Here is a 24850-nt window from a genome sequence, read left to right as displayed (position 1 = left end):
CAGAACAGCTCAATGACACATATTTAGAAGTAGGCATAAACCTTTATTGGCTTGTTTAATTCATACTTAAAAGTACTTTAGCGATCCTATTTATTTGTACACATTAAAAACAAAAAAACAACAAAATATAACATAAGATTGACATATACTGTAATGATAACCGCAGAGGACAGGAATTTTGCAGTTAACGCTCATTATAGGACCCATTCTGTCTCCTCAATCTTACTTTGGTAAGTAAAGTAACCATGTCTTGCAAAAAATAAAAAAAAAGTGTTTCCCACACTTCTTGTGCAGTGTGCACTGAAGCAATACGTACAATCATCACTGAATCATGTCAGGACAATGCGCAACCAAGATCGTCTCATCATTCGAACCTTGCCCTGCCTGTTGTTGAGCTGATCAAATATCATTATTTCGTACATTTCCTGTTGAACAGACACAAGATATGTTGGCAAAAGGAAATATTTGTGTTCTCACCTGAGGCTCTCCCTTCTCACATGTCCACTGACACTGCATATTTCTGGCTTATTATCAGTCTTCTTTTTCTATGGGAAACCCCATAATGGTGTCATATGCTTAATTGAAGCTTTAGGGGAACTACAAGTTTAAAAGTTCAATTCTCTGAGTTCAGCATCATGTGACAGTATTGACAACGCAACACCATCTAGTGGTAAAACCGTGAATGTCACGCATGTCACGTTGCAAGAAGAAGTATTTAAAAGCTTAAGTTGTTTTGAAAGGTTAAATAAGGGAGCACGTGGGGATTTGTTGTTATTTTCCCGACAGGAAATCTGCCGTAGCCGAAAGAGCTCTAGGGGAAAAATAGGAACATTGCGTTGCAAGCCTACTCTCATATGTTTGCCGACTGCACTCTCTAGTGGATGGCTAATTTATAGCAACCAAAATCTGATTTTCCATGCAATGGGCGGAGCTACGCAGTAGTCATCTAATCAGTCGTTACAGGCACGTCACATGTTACTGCTTGACCAATGAAAATCAATTAGACGCTTGGCCGCACCCAAGTCGGGATGATGGTGGTGGTGGACAGGGAGGAGCCAAACTAGGGGGACGACCAACTCAGCGCAGGGGCCGAAATTTCACCCTGCTATCGACAGATTCTGTGGACCAAAATAGCGGAATACGTCTGCCTTCGACTGGCAACGGTTACATTTCATCACCTCGTCTACGAGAGGGTAAGCTTCGAAAGGACGGGTTTTCGTTGTTTGCCCGACGCAACATGGCTCCTGGCTTGTTTTGCGTGCGCCGTATGTTTTAAAAGTGGACGCGAACAAGCTAACGTTGTTTTGCTAATGTGTCGCTGCTTGATCAATGGAGGCTGCAGGGAAGTGGGTGTGCGCTTATTTTTGTTGCAACACCCTGGCCGAGGAGAACATATATTATTGGTGTGTTTTTTTAAATCCATAATATCTTTATATTTAGCTAACACAGGCCTGTGTTGATGTGTTCTGTATTTTCAACAGCTACTTGGATCGGTCCCTGTAGTTTTTGCATTTTATGCAAAGATTCATACTATATTTACAGGTACATGTATTTTGATGCACTATTTTGTCATGCATTGAAGTATTCCCGCATGTTAAAGTTTTTCAATTGATTACTAATCAAATATGACCACTTGTAAAAATTTGTTACAATGAGGTTCTGTGAAGTGTTTGTTTCTAACCGTCTTACAAATTACATTCCTACGTTAATCATGAAGACATTGTGAGGATAAGTGGTTAGGAAAATGGATGGATGAGTCTAAATTAGGGATGTTCAATACCACTTTTTTCCCCTCCAGTAAGAGTTTTCTTTCTCAACTCTTTAGTAGTCACCGATAATGATACTACTAGTAGTTTTTAGATACATAAAATTTCCCTTAAAGCCTAAAACAGCAATGACATTGCATGAAATGAATGAAAATGTCCTAGTCTTTTTATTTCTAGTGACCGGCACTGGTATCGGCCACCGTCTTGAGTACCGATACTGATGGTATGGGCCTGATACCTGGCAGCGGTATTCACCCATCCCTATTCAAAATAGTTAAACAGCTAGTGTTTGGCAAGTTCAATGCACTTCATTTACTCTGCATGCCTGTGTAATGAGAAGTGAACATAAATATAATAAATACAACTCAAACCAAAGTAAAACAGCTCACCATATTACATTGTTGTACAGGAAAATGCAATTTAGCTTAGCATCTATTTGGAAACAGGAAACTGTTCCAATCCAGTCATTAGCGCTTGCGCTTCGGGCTATTTTCGTTGGCATGTACTTGGTAAAAAATCAATTGCGTGTCCACTTGATATTGAATCGTATTCCTCCTACTGTAAAAAGCTGCCAGACACTAAGTGGGTTTACTGGTTTCATGGCTATCATCACACTTATTTTATTTATTTAGCTACTCCTCATCTTGGTTGTGGATGAGCCCTCTTCGGATTGTGTATATGGTTGAAAAACTCCCACGAGACTGAGTCGGTCTGGCTGTGTGTTGCCACCACCACAGTCACTACACACATCACTTATGCATGGTTGTGTGTGTGTGTGTTTTTTTTTTTCCCACACCCTCGACTGCAGTGCATTTTAAAATGTGGCCCTTGTTTCTGTCCATCCATCTATACATTTTTCTGTCACTTATCCTCACTATTGTAATGGTAAGTTGTACACCCTGGACTGGTCACCACAGTGACCACACCAGTCAATTATAGTGCACATATGGACAAACAAGCAGCAGTCACACCTATCACGTATGATCAATTTAGTCTTCAGTGAATGCATGTTTTGTGAATGTGGGAGGAAGCCAAAATGCCTGGTGAAAACCCACGCAAGTAGGCCTGAGGTGAGATTCAAACTCATGAACTCAGAACTGTGATGCAGATAAGCTAGCAGCTTTCCAACTGTGCTGCCCATCCTTGTTTCTAGTGTTGCACGTTCCAAAATAAAACTTAAAACCGATAATATTGATTTAGTTTTGTAGTATGATTCCCTTCCAAATAAGTCATGCTACCACTGTTGTAGTGGGGCCGCGGGGGTGTACCCACTATGAGTTTACCATTGAGTGCATGAATGAATCAATTTTCATTTGTGAACTATACAGTCCATTTTAAAGTATGATGTTAACTTTATTTTTTGTTTTTAAATTGGAATTGGAATGTACTTTGGATTTGTCATCTTCAAACTAAATACATGTAACTAACAAAATTTATGCCATCTTAAAATGTTTATTTATTGAGCATTCTATTTTAACAGAGCATTTTAACACTGTCATGATTGTGAAAACAAGTTTAGCCAAATAACTTGTGTGTGTGTTTAGCATCTTTCAACTCCCAGTCTCACAGTCAAGTTTGTTGTTTACCTGCACCCCTTAATCCCCTTTGTGCAATATGGCATGCGGCAAATAGATAAATGTGCAGCCGCTGCATTTAACACAACACTATACCACATCTGGCCTGGCCTCTGCAGTCAGCTACAGATAAAAGCCTTGACACAAAAGTTGCGTGCTATCCTTCTGGCCAAGCTGTAGTACAAAATGCCTGACATTGCTAGTGAGCATGTGTTTGTGTGTGTGTGTGTTACACATCTTCACCATGTTTGACTGGAAAGCATCAGGTTGCACGTTTGAACCTGCCACTTTGACCTTGTTTTTGTACACGACAGTGAGTTGCAGCAGGTCAGTCTATCAGTACATGCGTGAAGCTAATGACAGAAATCTCATGAAGTCCTTCATAAACAAACAAATTGTATTAAAAAACAAACAAGTGATTATTTATTTAGGTAAGTCCTATTAACTAGTTAACTTACAAATAAACACAAGACGCTAATGTTAGCAGTCAACATCTTTACTCTGTGCACCTTGAGTGCAAACAGATGGACTTTAAATAATTTTGTTTTAGTTTCCTTTATTCGCAGTGCAAGCAGATGGACTCAAACCAGCTACAGAATATCCACTGAGCTGTTTTTCACTGTTGTTTTGGAGTGAGCCTGTCAGGTGGCTTTTACTGTGTTTTCTTTTCTTCTTTCCCCCTCCCCATGTCAATATCATAAACTACACCGATTTGCAGGCTGGTGCATCAGCTGCAGCTTTTCACCACCACACCCTTGGTTCTAATCTGTGGCCATTCCGGCAGAGTGTGCCATTATTTACTTATGTTTCACTCCCATAAAAAAAGGCAAGTTCAGTCATACAAGTTAGCTGTGTGCGCCTTTTAACACCGACTGTACTGCTACGATCTTAGCCCACAGCTGTTCTTACATAACAGTAATCTTCACAAGACCGTCCTGTCTCCATGGCAACGTGGTGGGTCTCCATAGAGATGACACTCTCAAACAGGACTGGAGATCCGCCAATGCCCCCCCCCCTTTGCCATCTCTGCGCCCACGTTTTTGAGGCAGGATGAGGAGTTGTGAGTGTGAGATGACGCATCAGAGCTGTGTCGTGGGCGGGAGAATGCTTCAATACACAATGCTTATCTGTGAACCCAACAAAACTATAGCACCTCTGCTAACATTTTGGCATATAGGCTTTGATATAATAACAAGGTCACACATGTGACTTATGTGGGTATCCCTGCATGATCGTGCCCCTGCAAGACGTTTCAGTCAGTGAAGCCCAGTGGCTGTTGTTTCAAAGTGGCTCCGGATCTTCACTCGGATTACCCATGGGCGGAGAAATTTGCTGTGGGGTCAGTATTATGCAAAATAAATGCAGGATGGATCGACTATATAGAATATTTATATAAATATTCAAATTTTAAAATTAGTCAAACTGTGGACAGATAAATGGTTTACTGAGGAGTTTAATTGCACAGTTGTTGGTTGAACAGGCACTCTACTAGACATAACGTTTGTATCCAACCTTTAAAAAGTCATTTTGTCAAAACATGTCCTTTTAACCATGCTTGGCGGAAACTGGGTTCAGGATGCTTAAGTAGGCATTGAGTGCCCAGGTTTGTGTTGAAATATATTGAGTCAGGACAGACAGAATTGGATTGTTTTGGTTCGGTGCAGCATTGTCACCAAACCTTGGTCTGAACATTTAATATTATTGATCCCCAACTGTTGCACCAAGCTTATTAGCCTTGCATGTTTGCGCTCGCACAAGCGGAGCTGTCCGTTTAATAATCAGTTTTCTTGCTTCATCTCATGAGAATGCTCACCTGTTCTATTGACTTGTTTTCTGTTTGTTTGTTTGTTTGTTTAAACTCACCTTGTCGCGATTCCAAGAAACACAAAAGGGAAAATCAATGGCAAACCTTTCAGGGCAGTCAGGTGACAGGAAGTACCATTTACATCTGATGATAAGCGATGCTGACTTGCAGATACAAATTTTGTCCCAACAGCATTTTACCATCCTTCACTGGTTCCATATTTACCACATTTGAGAAAAATAGACGGGATTAAAGTAGATGATATTAAATACACTTAATATACAGGTATATCCATCCAACCATCCATTTCCTGAACCGCTTATTCCTCACAAGTGTCGTGGGGATCACACAGGTATTTTTTTTTTTTTTTTACAGCTGTTTTTGTATATTTTGTTATAATTTTACACTTTTAAGTCAAAAAACAAGTTCATGCTCCAACTGGATTTATTGAACTGTTTAAATGACTGAGTAACCTTACTGCTGGTGAGACCAGTACAGCCAGAAAGAAAGAAAGGTCATTGTTCACAATAAATATTTATCAAAAGCATTAGAGGTCCTATAGGTTCTCAGTACCTGTGAGCACTCTACTAAATACTCAAACTGGTATCCGTCTCAAAAAAGATCAAGTCCCTGATTATTAATTAACTGTCATACAAGTTAACCACAATATGATAAAACTAAACTAAAGGAAACACTCACCTCTTGAAGGTGACTGAAACATGATTGAGCAGGAATAAGAAGGTTTCAGGCCCTTTCTGAGGTCGCAAATGGTTTCCTGCTCACCAGTATGTCTTTACAAAAAAGCCAAAGAACTTTCACTCTCTCTTGCAGGAGGCCAGGCCAGGATGAACGGCGAATCAGGTGCTGGAGTGGTGACGGCCCACCCTCCCGCCACAGTCCCCCACAAGGAGCGCTACTTTGACCGGGTGGTGGACGAGAGCAGCCCCGAGTACCTGCGCGAGAGGAACATGGCGCCCGCCCTGCGCCAGGACTTTAATATGATGGAACAGAAGAAGCGGGTCTCTATGATACTGCAAAGCCCGGTCAGTGGGAGAGTTAGTGACAACCACCACAGCTCATGATGTGATATATGCATGGGCATTATGAGACAAAATTTCCTTGATCAAATATACCAGATGTTTCCAACACGTCAAGGCCAGTTCCATTTGCTCGCCAAGGAGTTAAAGATACAAACCAGGGGTGTCAATGTCTAATCGTCCTATCGATTATTCCCTTGATTAATCGAGTAATTAAATGGATTTGCTTTGTTTGCATGTAACAAATTATGCCAATCTTAATTTATAAGTTAAAGTTGACTTTGTTCTTTGGTTGACTGCAGTATCAATGTTCCACCGTTAGAGGGTGCTAATAGACTGTTAAACGGTCTTGAAGATGTAACAGTGGTGCTACCGTGCTAACAAGAATTAAATCTCTTTGGATACCATAACATGGTGCCAGTGATGCTTCGGTGCTTGCAGGCAAATGTTTTGTTGACATATTTTTGTGGTTGACTTATCCAACTTATTCAAGTTTTTTTTTGCCGGATTGACACTCGCAGCAGAGATTCATCCGTAATGCGATGTATTGAAACATGTTTCGATTGGTCGCTTAACTACCTCTTTCTGCACCGACATTTTCACTACACTAGCAACAAATTTGACAGCCTTCCAAATAAATCACATGTTGATTCCTCAACAGCATGCCATGAGTATGACCAACTGAATTCTCAGCACAAAGACACCCACTGTTTTAATAACGGTCCATTGTGATGTGTGAAAAGCATCTTTTTAGGAGTGCGCGATAATAAACAGTATATTCAATAGGATGTATGAATTTGCCTGAAGGTAGAGATGTGGACCCAACAGGCCAATCGCGGTAACGCATGTTCATTAAGTCTTTGTATCCCCGTCTGTGCTCACTGCTTTGTTGTCACAGAAATGCTCATATTGTATGGCCAGCCACAGGACCAGGTGGAAAAAGACCTCCATTAAATGTCTACAATATACTATTTCTTTTTGTCTTCTTAAAAAAATAAAAATAAAAAAAATGAGCAATTGATGTTGACAACATTTGGACTAATTTGTATTAAGCTTGTTGTAGAGCTGCTTTATACATTATGGACCATTTGGATTTTGTTAGTTAGGTAAATCACTGAATGCTAAAGTTGTTCCAGATATTTAAAAAACAGTCCAGCGTCTGACATGAACGGTATCCCCGAGCCAGTATGTCAATGTGTTGTGCCACCAAGATGCTTCATACGCTAGCCAATACAAATTTAATAAATTAACTCAATGAAAAGAACGTCCACATTGAACTACCTACAAACTATGGCTGGCTAGCTTACGTGACTAAACATGATACGACGACAAGGAGGCAAAAGCTTTGCATCCAATGTCACCATAGAATAAGTCACTAATCATTGCCTCCAAGGCATCAAAAAGGCTACGCTTCTGTAATTATCATAAAGTCAGGATCAGCTATGTATGTGCCAAGAAGGGATGCAATATACACCATGATATAAATTTGGGGCGCAGGCAATCCATGGAGGAATAATGTTGCATTTTCAATGGTTTCACTTTGCAGGTGTTTTGCGACGAGCTGGAGTCCATGATCCAAGATCAACTGAAGAAGGGCAAGACACCCACCAGCCTGCTAGCGCTGCAGCAGATTGCCGACTTCATGACCACCAGCATGCCGTCCATGTGTCCCGCTGCGCCGCAGGGTGGTATGGCAGCACTCAACATGAGTAAGTCCCCACCGCTGCCTCCTGGCATCGCACCCGCTCAACTATTTGAGGACTGGTTTAAGGTCTATAGCACCACCTGTTGACATGTTTGGCGATATCTCCCTTTTGCGCTCCTTTTTTTAACCCTTTTGTTCAGGTTTGGGTATGGTGACTCCGGTGAACGATCTGCGTGGCTCGGATTCCATCTCGTATGACAAAGGCGAGAAGCTCCTCAGATGCAAGCTGGCGGCCTTCTACCGGCTCACTGACCTGTTTGGCTGGTCGCAACTCATCTACAACCATCTCTCAGTAAGATGATTGACAGCAAAAACAATTGGTGGAACATCCGGTGTAATGGGACTTATTCCTTGTCCTCCAGGTAAGGGTGAGCTCAGACCAAGAACGTTTTCTTATTGTCCCTTTCGGGCTCCTGTATAGCGAAGTCACCGCGTCCAGCTTGGTGAGTCTTGATCACGGTTTCTGCTTGGATGTTCTGTTTATTGCTCTGTTTAATCATTACATTTTTAATCTTCTGTCCTTCAGGTGAAGATTGACCTCTCGGGTGACATCGTGGATCGGGGAAGCACTAACCTTGGCGTTAACGGGGCCGGCTTTAATCTGCACGCCGCCATCTTTGCTTCACGGCCAGATGTCAAATGCGTCGTCCATATACATACGGCTGCAGGCGCTGCGGTAAGTCTGTAAATAAGCTGATGAAAATGTTTACGTTTGGGGTCCTGACCACGACTCTACCCAAAATTCCCTCAGTAGTGCTGTCTGGCAAGTTGGAAAAAATGAGTTCTTTGCTTCAATTAAACAGGAAGTCAGACATTTTTGTTTTAAGCAGTCATTTAGGCCAAATTCCAGGGTTGGTATTTTGACAAACTCTAACTAAGGAATTTGCCCAAGAACCTAATTCGAAAGCAGCTATTTTTTTTTTTTTGCCAAATTACAATGTTGTTGTTGTTTTGTTTTGTTTGTTTTTTTGTTTGCCAGTTCCATTTCATGTCGGCATCAAATTTGACTATTTTGTGAGTTTTGTGAGTGTAAGGTCACAGATCATTAGTATTGCAATTACAATTTCATTATTTATTTATTTATTAATTAATTAATTTTTATTTATTTCAGTTACAAGGGGTCTCACATCAAAAAGACAAATTCTTAAGTGGTGAAGTGTCCCTGTAAATTCTGAACAACATAACGTAAACTTCACCAATTTTTGTTTAAACCAATTCCAGGTATCTGCTATGAAATGCGGTCTGCTGCCCATCTCGCCTGAGGCTCTTGCCCTTGGTGAGGTGGCCTACCATGACTACCAAGGCATACTGGTGGACGATGAGGAAAGCGTTGTCATTCAGAAGAACTTGGGCAAAAACGCCAAGGTGTCATCTCAGTGTGTGCTGTTATTTATATTGTTTGGTTTTCATCCTAAAACACGTCCATTTCCTCCTACCTCCTCAGGTGCTTATCTTGAGGAACCATGGTTTGGTGTCTGTGGGCGAAACTGTGGAGGAAGCATTCTATTACATCAACAACCTGGTCAACGCATGTGAGATTCAGGTGAGGGTGATTTTATTTTAACTTCATTGATTATTTCTTATTGTTTTATTTTTTTATTGTTTTGTTTTATGTTGTGTCAAGTGGCAGCTACTTTGAATACCAGCCATTTCATGAATTGCAAGGCAAATGCATGTGCCCAGGTGTGGCTGAGTGCGCCTGAATTATTATTATTATTTTTTTTTGGGTCGTGAGAAATTTGTAGCAGTTCTGTTTATTTTGTGCAAGGCGGCAGTTGTCATGAATAACTGGTGAGATGGCATTGAAGGTAGAGTACACAATTAAAAACAAAACAAAACAAAACACTTCATGTCATATGTGTTAAAATAGAATGACTTGACAGTAGAGTACCATTCAAATGATCTTTAGGAAAATCTTCCCACTCTGGCCCCATCTTGTGGCACCAATTTAATTTTTGATTATTATATTAAATGTTGTCATGAGTAACAAAACTAGCAATCATGCACACTGCCACTTACGGAGCCTCACGGGGACACATGCAGACTCTAGAAATAGCTTTTCTTGGATAGATTATTTAATTCCGGTCAGAACAAAAGTTCAAAAGAATGAATAGAACAGCGTTCTACTACAAATCAACATATAAACAGCATAATAGCTGAATATGGATGGCTATCACCACTTAACTAGTCTTGAGTACTGAGCAGATCTTTCACACTAGCCATGAGTACCAGACGTGTCAAGTGGGCTCACGCACAATATAAAATGCCAAGTTTGGGTACTAGCTTGTTAAGGCATATCTCATCATACACATACAGTATATCTCATCTGTTGTCTTTTATAATATTCGATATCATGTTCCATTAATTTTTGTTGTAGGTGCGAACACTGGCCAGCGCTGGAGGCCCAGATAACCTTGTGATGCTTGATCCGGGCAAGTACAAGTCCCGTCCTCGCGTTCCCGAGCCTGCCGGCGACGGGTCCTCAGCCCATCCCAAATGGCTAGTAGGGGAGCAAGAGTTTGAGGCGCTCATGCGAATGCTCGACAACCTGGTACGTCAACCTGAAACATGGGCATTTTTTAGTTTTGCAGGATGCACCGTTATTCATTGCTTATCTGGTCCCCATCAGGGCTACAGGACCGGTTACCCTTACCGCTGTCCGGCACTGCGAGACAAAGGTAAAAAGTACAGTGACGTGGAGAACGCTCACTCCGCCGGTTACTCTTACGGCGAGGACAGCGACTCGGGCACTCGCTCCCCAATGAAACACAGCTTCCAGCGCGGCCAGCGCGACAAGACCCGCTGGCTCAATGCCGGCGGTCGGTCCGACGAGCCCGGCGAGGACGGGCCCGACGGCGGCAGTCCCAAGTCGAAGCCTAAGGTGTGGACGAACATAACACACGATCACGTCAAACCCTTGCTGCAGTCTCTCTCGTCCGGTGTCTGCGTGCCAAGCTGTATAACCAACTGCTTGGTCTGTGCCTACCTTATTGTTCACATGTGTGTGTGTGTGTGTGTGTGTGTGTGTGTGTGTGTGTGTGTGTGTATTCAGTAGTTGCCTTGTTGGTGGCAGTTGGTTGACATCTTAATGGACTGGGCTGTGAGGGGAAAAGTCTTATTGCCTTATTGCAAACAAAAAAAAAAATGATAAAACAGTCTTCACAGATTGTGAAGACTTTTTTATTTGCAAATTGGGGCATTGTAATCTCAATATGCGAACAATGGCATTTTTAAAAGCATTTTCACATTTGTTAGGTCTTTTTAGGTTACTAAAAACAGAATTAAAAATTGTGGCAATTTCTGAAGCTCAATTTTTAGCGTTCGAGCTTAACTCTTATTAAGATGAGATATTTTTTTCCATTTATTTTTTAAAATGAACTTGACAAGTTCAATATTCATAAGTACATCACAATTTTGTCCCTCATCTTGTTGGTGTTTATGCCCTTTATGGAAATTTCCCGATTAGTTAAAATGTGTGGATGGTGTTGGGAGTACAAAATTCTGTTCTGATGTGGGCAAATATATATATTTTTTACTTGTTCATTTGCAAAAAGGCAAAAACACTCAAAGTAAAATCTAAGTGAATCAGAGTTAGCTAACTCAAAATTCACACTAAATAAACAATATCTAACCTGTATAAAAAAATACCCTGATTAATTAATACAAGACTAAGCCTATTCTTTAATATATAATAGCATGTACAGGTATTGAATTTAGTCAATTGAGTGGAAGTAGTTTATTTTTCCCCCCCACAGAGCTTGAATGTATCACGACGGCCCACCAGCTGCCCCACCGCATGCCCCACCACATCTGTGGGTAGTGAAATGCGTTGTTGATGTTTGTTGATGATGTTTTTCCCAGAGGAGCGAGCAGCAGGGGGTGCGCACCACTCTGCTGCACATTTTATTTTTTATTTCTTTGTTAAACTAAAACAGTAAATTGCTTGCATACTTAAGACCGGCTGAATGCCCTTTTTCAGGATTATGCCGCTTGAATTTATGATTTGCCTTTTCCCACCCAAAAAGAAAAAAAAAATGCAATTGCTTCCTATTGAGTTGATTATAATTTTCTTTAAACCTGCATGATTGACAGCTTGGGGGCGGGGTAAAAAACACTAATTTGATCTGGCTTTATAAAAATTAATTATCTCCTGTTGGAAAAGTAGGAGATGTTGTGTTGTGAGGCTCTTCCTCAGTGAGTATATATATTGTTTACATGTCCATCTTCATGCTCAATCCACCTTCCTTCCCTCCTTCCTCATATTTAACTCTTAATACTGCGTTGAAAAAAAAATCATGGGCTTCCTGCAGACACAGTTTGTAATGAGAAAAGAATTCTTGCATGAAAGCTCAATTTTTCACCTGCTGCTCATTCTTCTTTTTGTGTTGAAACTGATTCAGTTTTATTACAATCCTGCTGAGCATTACCAGGGTTTTATATAAAGAGGATCCTGGGGTTACTACTTCTAGAAAATCTGTATTTCTGTGAATAGTGCTGTTGATCAGGTAATGTTCATTACTCAACAGCAGATGTGAAGAGATGATTATTAAGGGACATTTATTATGTGTACAAATAGTCATAAAAGGTATAATTTGGGGGAAATTAAGCCAAACGGAAAGAACCGAGGCAAAACTGAGCGGACTAAATAACATAACTAACATGATACTGCACAGTCGTTTGGCGGGTTGGACACATAACACAAGGCAACAAAATGGTGCTATACACAGAAAATTCGTAGTATTTTACGGAGGAAAATAAAAACTTTCGGGTAGGAATGACGCCGTTTACAAACAAATTAGGTTATGCACTTTTTTTTTTTTTTTTTTTTTTTTTTTAAAGAAAAACTACCTTGACCTACTCACTATTTTCAATGTGCAAATCACCTGTAGCATGGTTGGAAAAATAAGTTGTACTTGTGCTGCATAACCATCTCACATTGCAAACAAGGTAATATATCTTTTTTTCTTCTTTTTTTTTAAAGCAATATCAGAACATCTGTATTATTGTAATAGTAACATTGGTGCATAAAAAAAAAAAAAGAAAGTAAAAACAAACCTTAATACTCAGGACACATCGCTATAGTTCGCCTGGGAAACTTTTCAGGTACCGGTACTCCTGTTTTGGTTAGTAACAGTGCAAAGTAGCAGTGCAAATGTGTGCAGTTGACTCTTTAAAAGCGTACAGACTCACCGAAGTAATTTCTGTTGGGAAAGTGAAATAGATAGATGACAACTGACTGGGTTGAAGTATCTATTTGAGGGACTATTTTGAGGCAATGTGGGAATTCCACTTCCAAAACAGGGGTGCTCTCTCTCTTCTTCTCTCTTTTGTCCATGTTGTTGTTGATGATGTTGTCTAATCAGCTTTGAAAACGACTGGTGATGCCAGCTCACCCTCACTGCCCACCCTCCTCACTTCGTAAGCGCCATTGTCTCCCGCCCGATCCTCACCTCATCCTCTCTTTCTACTCTTCATCCTCATCCTGGGATGTTAACACCTCATGGTCTTTTTTTTATTTTTAATTTTTTTTTTTTTTTTTTTAATGAGTTTCTAGTTTATTCAACGTATCACTTATGAACAAAGACAGCTTTCTTTAGCCTAAGAGCATCAATTCAATTTAGGTCAGTATAAGGTTCTTAGTTACAACTCATCATGCAAATAAGTTAGATCAATAGCATCATATTTGTGTAATCTTAAACTTATTGATACCAACTGTGCGCCTAATTTCGGATTCTGCGTGGGCCTTTATTTACTCAACTGCAGATGGTGCCAAATGTTCTCAAGGGGTAAAGAAGGGGCACGTCTTTATTTTTATGAATGCATTTTATAGTAAGATTGAATCAAGAAGTGACTTTTGGCAATATTGCATATACTTAGCAGCTTTTACAGGCCTTTCTTTTTAAACACCACTGTAGATGTCAGCTGAAGAGATGCCAAGTCTGCTCTGCAGGCGGTTTGTGTTGTGCCAAAGATATCTCATGCAGCTCAGCGATGGTATTTTAGTTTTTACAAAGCAGGTCTTTATTTATTCAACTGTGGATAGTGCCAGGTGTCCTCTAGATTTAAAGCATATATTAAAACGTTTTTGTTTTTTTCTATTGATAAATTATAATCCATTTAATGATCAAATAAGCATTCTTTGACGTCTAATCCCATTCATGGTGGTAACAGGCATAATAAATAATGACAGCAACCTAGAGGTATAATTTAGTTTTTACAAAGGTTGTCTTTATCACAACATACACTGCCTGCAAAGCTGCCGCAGCACACAAAGTTGTTATTGATGTGCTGTGTTTATTTAATCACGTTTATCAGTCGCTTAATTGTGGCACTGTCGCCAAGAAGGGAGGCCACTATTTGAGGATATTTGGTACTCAATGACGTATAAATGTTTTAAATAATGAATTACATTAGTGGCTAATACCAGTGATTTATCAGAACAAAATATTTTTTTTTGTCATCATTGACTCACTTCTTTCAATTAATTTTTTTTCATGCCAGCCCATTTTTGTCTTTATTCAGTTGAGCATGTTTATTTTAGTTATGGTCAAGCCTGCGTAAAAATGTTTGTGAATCGTTTCAGTTTGGTGCCTAGCATCTTGCTTCTCTTTTGTGTTGACTTTGTGTTGTTGTGTGGCGTTCACAGTGGACTAAAGAGGAAGGAATGCGACAGGCCGCCGTGGCCAATCAGTTCATCCCGTTGAACACCAATCCCAAAGAAGTGCTGGAAATGAGGAATAAGGTAGCCTTGGATTATGTTCCTGTTTATTCTTGATCATGTTTATCATTATAGTATATTCTTACTTACCATTTATGTGTCTTTGTAGATCCGTGAGCAGAATCTGCAGGACATTAAAACCGCGGGACCTCAGTCTCAGGTTCTGTGCGCTGGCTCAGTGGTGGAGCGCAACTTTCAGCAGGTCGGTGCTGCAATGTCATTTTTCTCCTGACCTGGAGAGGAATATTTGCTCCTATTTGGTTGTATAATGACTTTTATTTGGTTTGTACATAACAAAATGATCAAAATATTTGTGTCTGTGTGTATATAAACAGAAACGCCACATTTCCACCAAGTAGGCAGGATGTAAATCCTGTAACTTGACATCAGACTGCCAACCTGTTGGAGGAAAGTCAAAATGAGACAGACATGCACATCTAATTCCCAGTTCCACTCCAGTCTTGTAGATGTTAATGCACATTACAAAATGGATGCAAACTGCACCAATGCACACTACTTGTCAACACAGCTCTTGTTGAGTTCCTGCCCTACTGCAAGCAGACTGAAATATCAAAAAGTCAAAATAAATTCCTTAGTGTCCACCTTAGCCAATGTCTGTTCTACACTAAATATGTAAATGTTTCATGGATGTAAACATCACCTCCTATAGCTCATGATTTGTGGGAAAGGAAAGTCTTCTGTCGGCTATTCTCCTGTGCTGACCAATTAGTTGGACATCCACCCTTTTAGGTACAGTGGTACAACTGGTAAGTTGCCAAAAACAGGTCTTTTTTTTTTGGTACCTTAAGAAACCTTTAACAACAAAAACAAAAAGAAATAGGTGGTTCTTTGGCGGAAATGTGGCTAAAATCTATTCTCTCCAGGTCAGGAACCCTTAATACCAAAAAGCCCATGAACATTATGCATTATATTATTACGTCATAATTTTATACATTTTTGGATGCGCTTCGGCAGGCTTCATGGATTGCTGAGCACAAAAAAACAACAACACTTTTTATGTTTTTCGTGCATGCGTTCATCGCCATTATGTCGGGTAGTTTTTCTGCTTCAAAGAATCAAGCAAGAGCAAGACACGAGGGGAATTGAACAGATTTGCTATATAATCGAGCTTGTTGATATTAAAATCCACTTTCAAAAGAGCCGATACCGCTTTGGCGCATGGTACCGCCTCACTTTGCATGTGTGCTTTTCTGCATGTTTGCTCTAGTGGATGCACAGGTGTGAGTAAACTGAATATAATACCAGACCTATCAAATGCAATAAAGTCATCCTGTCTCCAATCTCCAGCTTCAAATAAATCCAATGCTGTGTTTTCCTTAAATAGCGGCCTCCAGTTGATTGAATATACCTCAAATCAACACCATCTCTGGAATAAAATAACCGATGGTGGCTGTTAACTACCTTTTTCTGTGACTCCTGATACAGCCATGGGTTGTTGTAAAAGTAGACGTGTATATAGTCCAACACACACACTGTCTGCATGGCTGACGTGGATTCTGTAAAGTTGAGTTTTTCGCTGGAGATTAAAGAGGAAGTGGCCTGATTCCATGTGAGACAAAACCCCCTACTGAATAACCCTGATATACACTGGCTACTCTGCAGTGAAGTAAATATATCCCTCTGGCCACTATTAGGGATGTAACGATAATGGCAATATTTGGATATCGTTACATCCCTAGCCACTATATGAGGAAATTTGGGAGGAGAGGGAGTACACTCAAGTGAATTGTGCAGTGATGATGATGCTTGCGTGCAACCTTTCCGCTTTTGCATGCGTGTAATCCGTGTGTCAAGATTCCCGGTTGCTAACATGAGTCTGCTGCCCCTCCTATCGCCTTCTGCCCTCACTGGGTTTACTATTGCAGGACGCCCCTCTGTCTGACTGTACAGACACTATTGACGGCCTCGATGCCTCCGAGGGGTCCTATAGTCCTGCTAGATCTATTAGAAAGGTACTTGAAGCTCCAGTCACTAATCTGTTACTCACATCGTATCTCTCAGGAGAGTCTGTAGCCATGTTTGAATGATGTGTGTAAAGGAGGCTATGCTCTGTACAGGAGTGACTTTTGCCTCTTTTATATGGAGGTCCTGCAAATTTGAACCATTTTATTCAGCTTTGTGTTTTACCAGAACCCAGCAAAGTTTTGTTGCCGCAATAAGTGTGCACTTTTACACAGCAACACAGAATCCTACAATCTGATAATTAGATCGTGCCAGTGACAAGTGACATAAAATACTTAAGATGGCAACAATTGATTTTACAGTGATAGGACAGGAAAAGTGAGTGTCCAGTGTTTTACTTCATATCCTGGTCTTAATATTACAGAATTCCTTTTCACACACACTGTCCCGACTCCGTCAGTGCTCTGCCCTGACAAGGCAGTCAACTGTTCTTCACCACTCATTCCATGTCTCCTCTCTATGTATTATAGGAATAGTATTTTTCTTCCTACTCCTTTAAACGCTATTGTTAAGTTTAAAAGGGGAATTTTTGCACACTGTTTTATTGAATAAGACAAGTGAAAATAGATGCTAAATGTGAATGGTAAAAATAATTTGCTGACTATAATGCTGGTTTGTGTATCACACCCAGTCAGAGTGGTTCCTAGCTACAAATGTTTTTTCCTAGTTAGTAGTGACTATGAGCAGCATATCGACATCTTGTCGATTTGACATGGACAATTTGAATGGATTGTTTTCATTGTCTAATGAAATTTGTTGAAGTTAAATAAAATCGGTTCTGGTTGCTCAAGAAAAATATATGAGTCGCTAAAATCCATGTTAATGTCAAATTTCAGCTTGTTTTTGAGGTATCTTTTTGTTTTTCCTCCCTTCCCTTCTCTTGTTTGTCCTAAAGGGAGAACTGGTGACCGCGTCCAAGGCTATTATCGAGAAGGAGTATCAGCCCAAAGTGATTGTCAGCAAGCAGGGCCCCAACCCCTTCAACAAGCTAACCGACCAAGAGCTGGACGAGTATCGTCGAGAGGTAGAGCTGAAGCAGAAAGGACCTGAAGGTAAATACAGGAGCTAATGCAATCCCTATGGATGTTGTACAGCTCCCCTAGAGGCTGTGAGGAGCATATGACCTCGGAGTAATCTGATTAGACAGTCTTCCATTTGCCAGTGCCATCATTTGCTGACAAAGTAGTTTGGAAACGTGCTCACATTGAGAAAACGTTACATTGTGTTCTGTTGGAGTTTGAATTTGTCAAGAAAAGGCGACACGTTTGAACATTTCAGACATGGACTAAACTTCGGAATTAAAAACAACATAGAATTGGAAAAACATTGAGTTTTGAACTTATTCACTCCCAGCCATCTTCAAGAAGCAACCCCCCCTCCCTGCCGGCTGAATGGATGACGCACCAGGTAGACTGGGATTTCAGGACTGCCACAACTTAATTTTACGCTTACATAACAATTTTCTTCGCATTTGACTTGTTACTATTGCGAGAGTATGAAGTTTTGAAATCAAAGCACATTTGTTGCTGCATTACAACAGCATTGTTCCATATATGAAGATTGGTTGTATAGCTGGGTAATGATGTCTCTCCACCTACACGTACGCTGCCAACTTGGATACACAGTGCAGGAACCTGGTGATTGTCAGGCAGCACTGTCGTCCGAGCTGGAACGTGTGCTGACGATTGAAGCCCCCGATCCCCCTCCTGTGCCCTCTGCACCCGGCACAGCAACAGCCTCCGGGCAGGGCCACCCGACCCTTGGCCTTACAGATGTAATCCAACCGGACTCCCCCCATAAGGAGTTCCACTGCGCCGTGCTGCGAGCCCTCAGCAAGGAGCCGATGGAGGCGAATCAGGCTGAAGGTACATGAGGTGAAGCGGAGGCGATCATCCCTGCCCTGTCCTCTCTCCCCTTTCTGGGCGGGTCCTGAGTCTGCTGCTCCCCTCCTACCTTCCCCCAAATCCCCTCGCTCTGATGCCAAAGGCATCCGAGGATTCTGCAGATTGGAACGAGGAGCCGAGGACGCCCGGGTGCTCGCTCCTCGCATCCAAACGTGCCTTTTGCTGTGGTGTGCTGTGCTTTAACCTCTCCAATCAGAACAGCCCATATTTGGACTGCAAACAGTGATGCTTCTTCCTGCTAACCCTTCCTGGATGGATATCTGTTGGTATCCACTCTCTCCTGCACCTTTGAAATTAATTACACACGTGGACAAAGTTGTTGGTACCCTAAAAGAAGACAACCTATCCATGTCTTTAGCACAGTGGCTAAATTAAATTCAATTATAAACCTGTAATGGGAACCTTGGAGTAGCAATACTATATTGTCCATAATGCATACACTACTAAATAACGATGTGGTACCGGTAAAGGTGTTTGATTTTTGCTACTGAATGTATCTGTAGATGAAAGTAGTTTCTATCGGGCACAGGGTGTCTTGAAACGTGGTTCAGTTTACTGCATCCAGCCAAGCAGGCCTTGAATATGTAAAATCTCAAGACAACCAAGGTGATGTTGACTGAAATATGGTGCCAGTGTTAGAAATGCTGGGGTAGCAAAACCCCATTGGACTACAATTAAAAAAAAAAAAGAAAAAAAGTAATTGTATTTATTTATGTGATAGTAAAATATATTCATAAAGCCATGGCTTGAAAGCAACCATGTCCGAAAGATACATTACAAAGAAGAAAACACATGGAGGAGGGTTCCGTTTTCTTTCGGGGCTGCCACTGCATGTCTTGAGACTTGGTTCCGTTTTGGGGCTGCTTTGTGCAATCGGCATAGGGTGTCTTCAACCTGTGCCAGATGCATTTAAATCACCAGACTATCAAGGGATTTTGGATTGAAATGTACTGCCCAAGTTTTTCATGTATTATTATGTATTATTAATATTTTTATGTTTTTATTTTTATTTTATTTTTTTATTTTTTTTTTATTTTTTTTATTTATTTATTTTTTAGATATTTTGGACCGCAAAAATAAAGCAATGTCTGTTTTTTATTGACTAAATTTCAGTGCATTTTTATGTACTGTGGTATATTGCTTGATTGCTTGTCAGTTTTTTTTTTGTTTTTTTTGTTTTTTGTTAGCGATAGATGTGGGTTTTTCTTTCTACCAAGGATTTTGTCCATGTGTCAATTTGTTCGGCTTTTTGGGATATTTTTTTAGGGGGATTTCAACTGAGCCTTAATGGATGAAGCCCTCTTGCCTTAAATCAATCGGTCTTTCCTATTTAGTCTGGTCGTCAAATTAATTTCTTTTTTTCTTTTTTCCACCCCCAGATCAAGAGCAATTGGCAGAACCAGAGGGAGATGAGGAGGCCAAAAACCCAAAGGCCACCTGTACGCCACCCAGTACTCCAGTCAGAGCAGAGGAAGGTAAGGTTGGCCCAATTAACCTCCTGGGGCTCCGGCTGGCCCAGCTTGGTTTGAACTTGGGGTTTCCACGAGTCCTCCAGGCTGGATGGATGACATCTGCTCTTCCAGTGGGCAATGTGGAGTCTACTATGCATCCGTGTGGCTGTTTAAATGTTTTAATCGCATTTCTATTGTTCTGTGTTTGAGTAATAACAGACCAAGAGGAAAAATTACGTAGTACAATTGTAAAACAATCATAAAAAGGAATTTGAACATTAATGGTGAGGTCAAGTCAAAAGATTTCTTTAAGATGTTTTATGCACCCCCATTAGTCTGAACATGACATTCATGTTAATATTGCATTTGTGGAGTATAAATTAGCATTATTATATAAATCTCCGGGGGCATTTTGCCACATGCTGTTGACTGAAAATAACATCACACTTGGCCAGTGCTCAGATAACGACCAATCACGGCTCATCTGTTTTCTGAGTTTGGTCATATGACGTTTGCAAGCTGAGCCATGATTGGTCATTAAGTGGTTGCTGAGACACGGTTAAAGCTTTAGAGTTTCTATAAGTACCAAAGTTTTTTTTTGTGTGTGTCACCGCTTGGGAATACAATAACACGATAAATTACACATTTTAATCTTTACACATTTTTAATGTCTTTCTGTCTCTTACCATAATCAATCAACACTAATATATTTGGAGACAGTTTTTTTCAACTTACCAAGAAATTATCAAACAAATTCAGCAAGAAATCAGAATATTTTCCCCCCCACGATACATCCTTATTATATATCATTAGTGATTTGCAGTATACTGTAGAATTGTTGCTAAAATTTAACTTTCCAATATTTCCTGTGAGAAAAATAGTTGTAAAAAAAAAGAAAAAAAAAAAAGGTATTTCTCATGCTAAGTTGATAAAATATAAACATATGAGAATGTCCTTCCTCTTGGTCTTTATTGCAATTGGATTACACCTATGTCACAGAAGCATCCAAAGTGATACTGTATAATTATTTTGTAATTGTCTAATTAGTTAAGTCAAGATAAGCGTTAAATGTGCAGCTTTGACGTCAGTTGTAATCCAAGATGTGAGCTGTTGTTCTATTACATGTCTCCCCTTTGATCCTCCGCCTTCCATCTTCCATCTCGTTGGGGCCACTAAGAATGGCAGGCTGCCATTCTTTTTCTTTTCTTTTTTTTTCCACACCCAAATTTTGTTTTTTTATTTTAACACTGTGCCTGTGGTTTGATCTGCATAGACATTTGTTTCTACTTGTGCTTTTCTTCTTTGTGGCTGCGATTACAATCAGGAGATGGAAATGCAAAAGAGTACCTGTTACCATAGTAAGTACGTACAGTTCCACCACCCCTCACCACGTCACCTAATGACTCAACGCCAAACCACCTCCATGCTTGTCTTCCGGCATGCCCTTCCTCTTGCTGCATGGCTATAGTGCTAGAGCTACGTTAGACTAACGACTCCGTGACCCCTTAACTCCTCGTCTGGCTCCTGGATGTGGGTGAGGTTTATTTCAGAGTTCCCCCCAACTCAAATCAGTTATCACGATACCGCTTTTAACCAAAAACGAATAAACAGTTTAGTTGTGGCTGTTTTTTGCACAACTTGGGAGCTGACTTCCCCTTTAACAAAATGATCCCGCCAACCAATGATGGCTGGGTGAGTTCCACGTATGGGGCCGATACTGCCCTTATCTTAAGTTTCGAGTACTTGTGGAGGCTGCCGATACCAGCCATAGATGCTAAAGGCAAAACAAAATCTGACATTAAGTCCTCCTCGCCAGTAGTTGGCACTATACCACGGCAATTTGACACATTGGTGTATCATCATCGGCATCAAAAAGAAATTGTATACATCAAAAGTAGTAGAGGTATTGGTACTTGATATATGTGAGTACTCCAGTGAATACTTGTACTAGCATTGGTCCGGAAAAAAGTGGTATCAAACTTATATAGAGTAGTAGATGGCCCTGAAGTAACCCTCACCACCCACCTTTTCGTTATTAGCTAACCTCGCTCCTTGCCAACGACGCACTGTCGAAAAATAACCACATTTTCCTTCTCCAAATGGTTAGGTGAAATCCTGAATTTTATTTTATTTTTTTTTTCATATTACAGATGTCTTCTTCACCAGGTACACAAGTGCCTTATTTGAGTATCTGTGTGCGGCTACCTGCTGTTGGCTTTTTATGCTGTCGCGCTTGGAAACGCTGCTCCAAGGCCAAAGCTGTCGCTATATTGTTATATGTATCTTGTGTGTGGGTGTGTAGGAGACGAATGGTTGCGTAGTGGGCTGAATAATATTAGACTAACATTAAAACTGGTGTTTTTGGTAGCAGTGTGAGCTTCATGCGACTGGTTACCGATTGTTTGGCTGCCGGTTGCGCCTTCATTTCAGATTCAATTATCCTCCTGCGACCCTTTTTAATCAGACAGATTTCCAACTTAAGAGTTTGAGAAGTTTGATGATGATACACTTTTAGATTAGGATCATTTCTGTTTTACTAGAGCAAGTAGTATTAGGTCTCAGGAGGTTAAGAATGTTGCCGTGTGGTGGTGTGACCTCACTTGTGTGATTTTCCTTAAAACCTTTGAAAGCACCAAAGTAGTCTGTAGCAGAGTATTCAGTAATATACGTGTTTTTGTCTATATACGCAGGGTGGAAATGATCAAAGGAATGGCACTTGTTAAGATTTTGCTGTTTAAATGAAGGTAAAACTAATCTACATCAACAACAACAAAAACAGTACTCTGATTTCCTCATGAAGTGGCCGGGCCTTTTTATCTTCTCAACTGGAAAGTGTGCCCGACATCAATTCTACTTCTATGTACGGTGTCGTCTTCTCTGATTCTTTTGGGTTTTTTTCCCTCTATCTTTAGAGATATTTATATTCATAAAATATAAGTAAATATTCTTTACAATAGCATATTGTATGTGCCCTCATTACTCTGCATGAAGGTTATATTAGTTAATGAAAATTAACGAAAAAACTAAAACTAAAATTCAAAAAGCAATTTTCTTAACATGTCCTTCGTTTTAGTCCTTGTTACCATTATTAATTTAATGCAGATGATTTTGAATATATTTATTTGATATTAACCAGAATAAGGACGTTTGAAACTGTGTCACACAGAAGTGATGTCATCTAGCTGCAGTCCGCTAGGTGACTAATGTTACTTTGTTCATTTTACCGTGGTGTTTACTAAATATTGCGCACACGTAATACACTTAAAAAAAAAAAAAACTAGTACAGAAACTAACTAAATCTAAACTATAACTTAGCATTTTTTTTTAAATAACTACAATTAATAAAAACTAACAGAACCACCCAGAAAATTAATTAAAACAAACTAAATTTAAAAAACAAAACTCAAAACAAAGTAAAAACTATCTAAAATGAAAATTCCAAAACTATAATAACCCTGCTCTGCATTCTGATCGGTAGAAAATGAATGAAGCTGCAAAATCCACCTGTTTTGAGCCATCTCAGTGGGCGGCCATTTTGACACTTGCTGTCGACCGAAAATGCAATCACAATTGCTCAGGGCTCAAACGCCAATCATGACTCACCTGTTTTTTGGCGTTTGATCATGTGATGTTTGCAAGCTGAGCCATGATTGGTCGCTGCCTGAGCCCCGAGCAAGTGTGATGACATTTTCAGTTGACAGTAAGTGGCAAAATGGCCACCTCCTGGGATGGATAAAAACGGGTGGATTAATTCATATAAACGTAATATTAATCAGAATATCATGTTTAGACTACTGGGGGCGCATAGAACATATTGTTAAGAAAATTTTCTTTGACTTCCCTTTTAATTTTGTGGGCACTTACTTTCAAAACGAAACTCAGCTTTACAGATGACACTTTGGTAAATATCCTTAGAAAAATATGCCAGTCGTAATTTTAATTGCAACCCACATGTTATGGAGAAAGCAACACTATTTGTGTAGCGATTTACTTAATTGTGGTGTGGTGGTGCGAGCGGAGGCCATTGTTTGAGGAAATACAGTGTTTTAATGCTGGCAGAATCTCGGGAGCTCAGGTGCGATTGGGGCCTAAAGCTGTTCTTTTTCAGCTAGCGTAAAAGGGGCTTGTTTCTTCCAGCGCCTTAGTTGGTGTGAGTGAGAGCTCAACAGCGGCCATTTTCTGTCATTAACCGTTGCCGCTGTCCCCCATCAGAGACCTTGCCGGAGCCGACGTTTAAGGACGACAGCGACGCCGCCACCCTGAGACAGACCCTGCCCGACTTAACCCCCGACGACCCGTCCGATGCCCCAGCGCTTCCTGCCGAGGACTCCGATGCCGTCCCTGCCCCTGCTGCCACCGAAACCGCCGACGACGTCGAGGAATCCACTGCTGCTGAAGGTGACGAGTCTCCCAGCAAGTCCCCCTCCAAAAAGAAAAAGAAGTTCCGCACTCCTTCCTTCTTGAAGAAAAACAAAAAGAAGCCCGAGTCCTAAATATGAGCTCCGTCACGCGTTTAGCCCCTTTTATTGTTTTAACACCACTAGTCGCTGGCTTTTTAACCTTTAATTTCCCTTTAGCGCGTGCCAATTTTGTATACAGTGTAAAAAATAATCATTTAGGGTTGGATGCCTCCTGTCTTTGTCCACTCTGCTGGCCTTTTTTTTTTTTTTTTTTTTTTTTTTTGGTTTGTTATTTTGTTAAATGCATGTCTTATAAGAAGCACCCAGTGTAAAGCAAAGACACTTATTGTAACCACAAGAATGTATTTGGATTGTATAACAATATAAGAAAGTGTCTTTTAAGAACAAAATCAAGTGAATGCAGAAACAAAAACCCTCTCATTTCAATGTTAAAATGACAAAAACTACTAATTTTGTGACTGCGGCTAACGTATACGAGCATATTAAC

The 24850-nt window shown here is 40.4% G+C and overlaps 1 protein-coding gene across 17 annotated transcripts; it reads left to right on the top strand.

Moving 5' to 3' along the window:
• Positions 1-1030: 1030 nt before the first annotated feature.
• On the top strand, positions 1031-24586 carry add1 (adducin 1 (alpha)). Of its 17 annotated transcripts, none has more exons than XR_013278828.1 (19): positions 1031-1193; positions 5976-6187; positions 7728-7890; positions 8027-8178; positions 8249-8329; positions 8413-8562; positions 9108-9251; positions 9331-9429; positions 10264-10437; positions 10516-10860; positions 14533-14628; positions 14714-14806; positions 16491-16577; positions 17483-17639; positions 18213-18452; positions 19871-19966; positions 21267-21300; positions 22633-22686; positions 24155-24250. XR_013278828.1 is itself a non-coding variant. In XM_077498484.1 (19 exons), exons 2-18 carry the CDS (start codon positions 5990-5992, stop codon positions 22682-22684), a joined length of 2343 nt encoding a protein of 780 aa, XP_077354610.1. In that variant the 5' UTR covers positions 1031-1193; positions 5976-5989; the 3' UTR covers positions 22685-22686; positions 24155-24301. The 17 variants fall into 17 exon arrangements, 14 of the variants coding, with proteins under 14 accessions (XP_077354610.1, XP_077354611.1, XP_077354612.1 ...); XR_013278829.1 differs by having other exon boundaries at positions 21267-21304; positions 24155-24244; XM_077498484.1 differs by lacking the exon at positions 21267-21300 and adding an exon at positions 22093-22108 and having other exon boundaries at positions 24155-24301.
• The last annotated feature ends 264 nt before the right edge of the window (positions 24587-24850 follow it).

The sequence above is a fragment of the Festucalex cinctus genome, chromosome 15, assembly GCF_051991245.1.
Source record: "Festucalex cinctus isolate MCC-2025b chromosome 15, RoL_Fcin_1.0, whole genome shotgun sequence".
NCBI lineage: Eukaryota > Metazoa > Chordata > Actinopteri > Syngnathiformes > Syngnathidae > Festucalex > Festucalex cinctus.
This window is presented reverse-complemented; position numbering and strand designations above follow the sequence as displayed.

What these genes read in the sequence shown, in the direction of transcription:
- add1 (XM_077498483.1), top strand. Translation starts at nt 5,990, where the DNA reads ATGAACGGCGAATCAGGTGCTGGAGTGGTGACGGCCCACCCTCCCGCC. An exon ending in ACTTGGGCAAAAACGCCAAG is followed by an intron (nt 9,252 to 9,330) that starts GTGTCATCTCAG and finishes CTACCTCCTCAG; the next exon opens with GTGCTTATCTTGAGGAACCA. An exon ending in GAAGCAGAAAGGACCTGAAG is followed by an intron (nt 17,640 to 18,212) that starts GTAAATACAGGA and finishes TTGGATACACAG; the next exon opens with TGCAGGAACCTGGTGATTGT.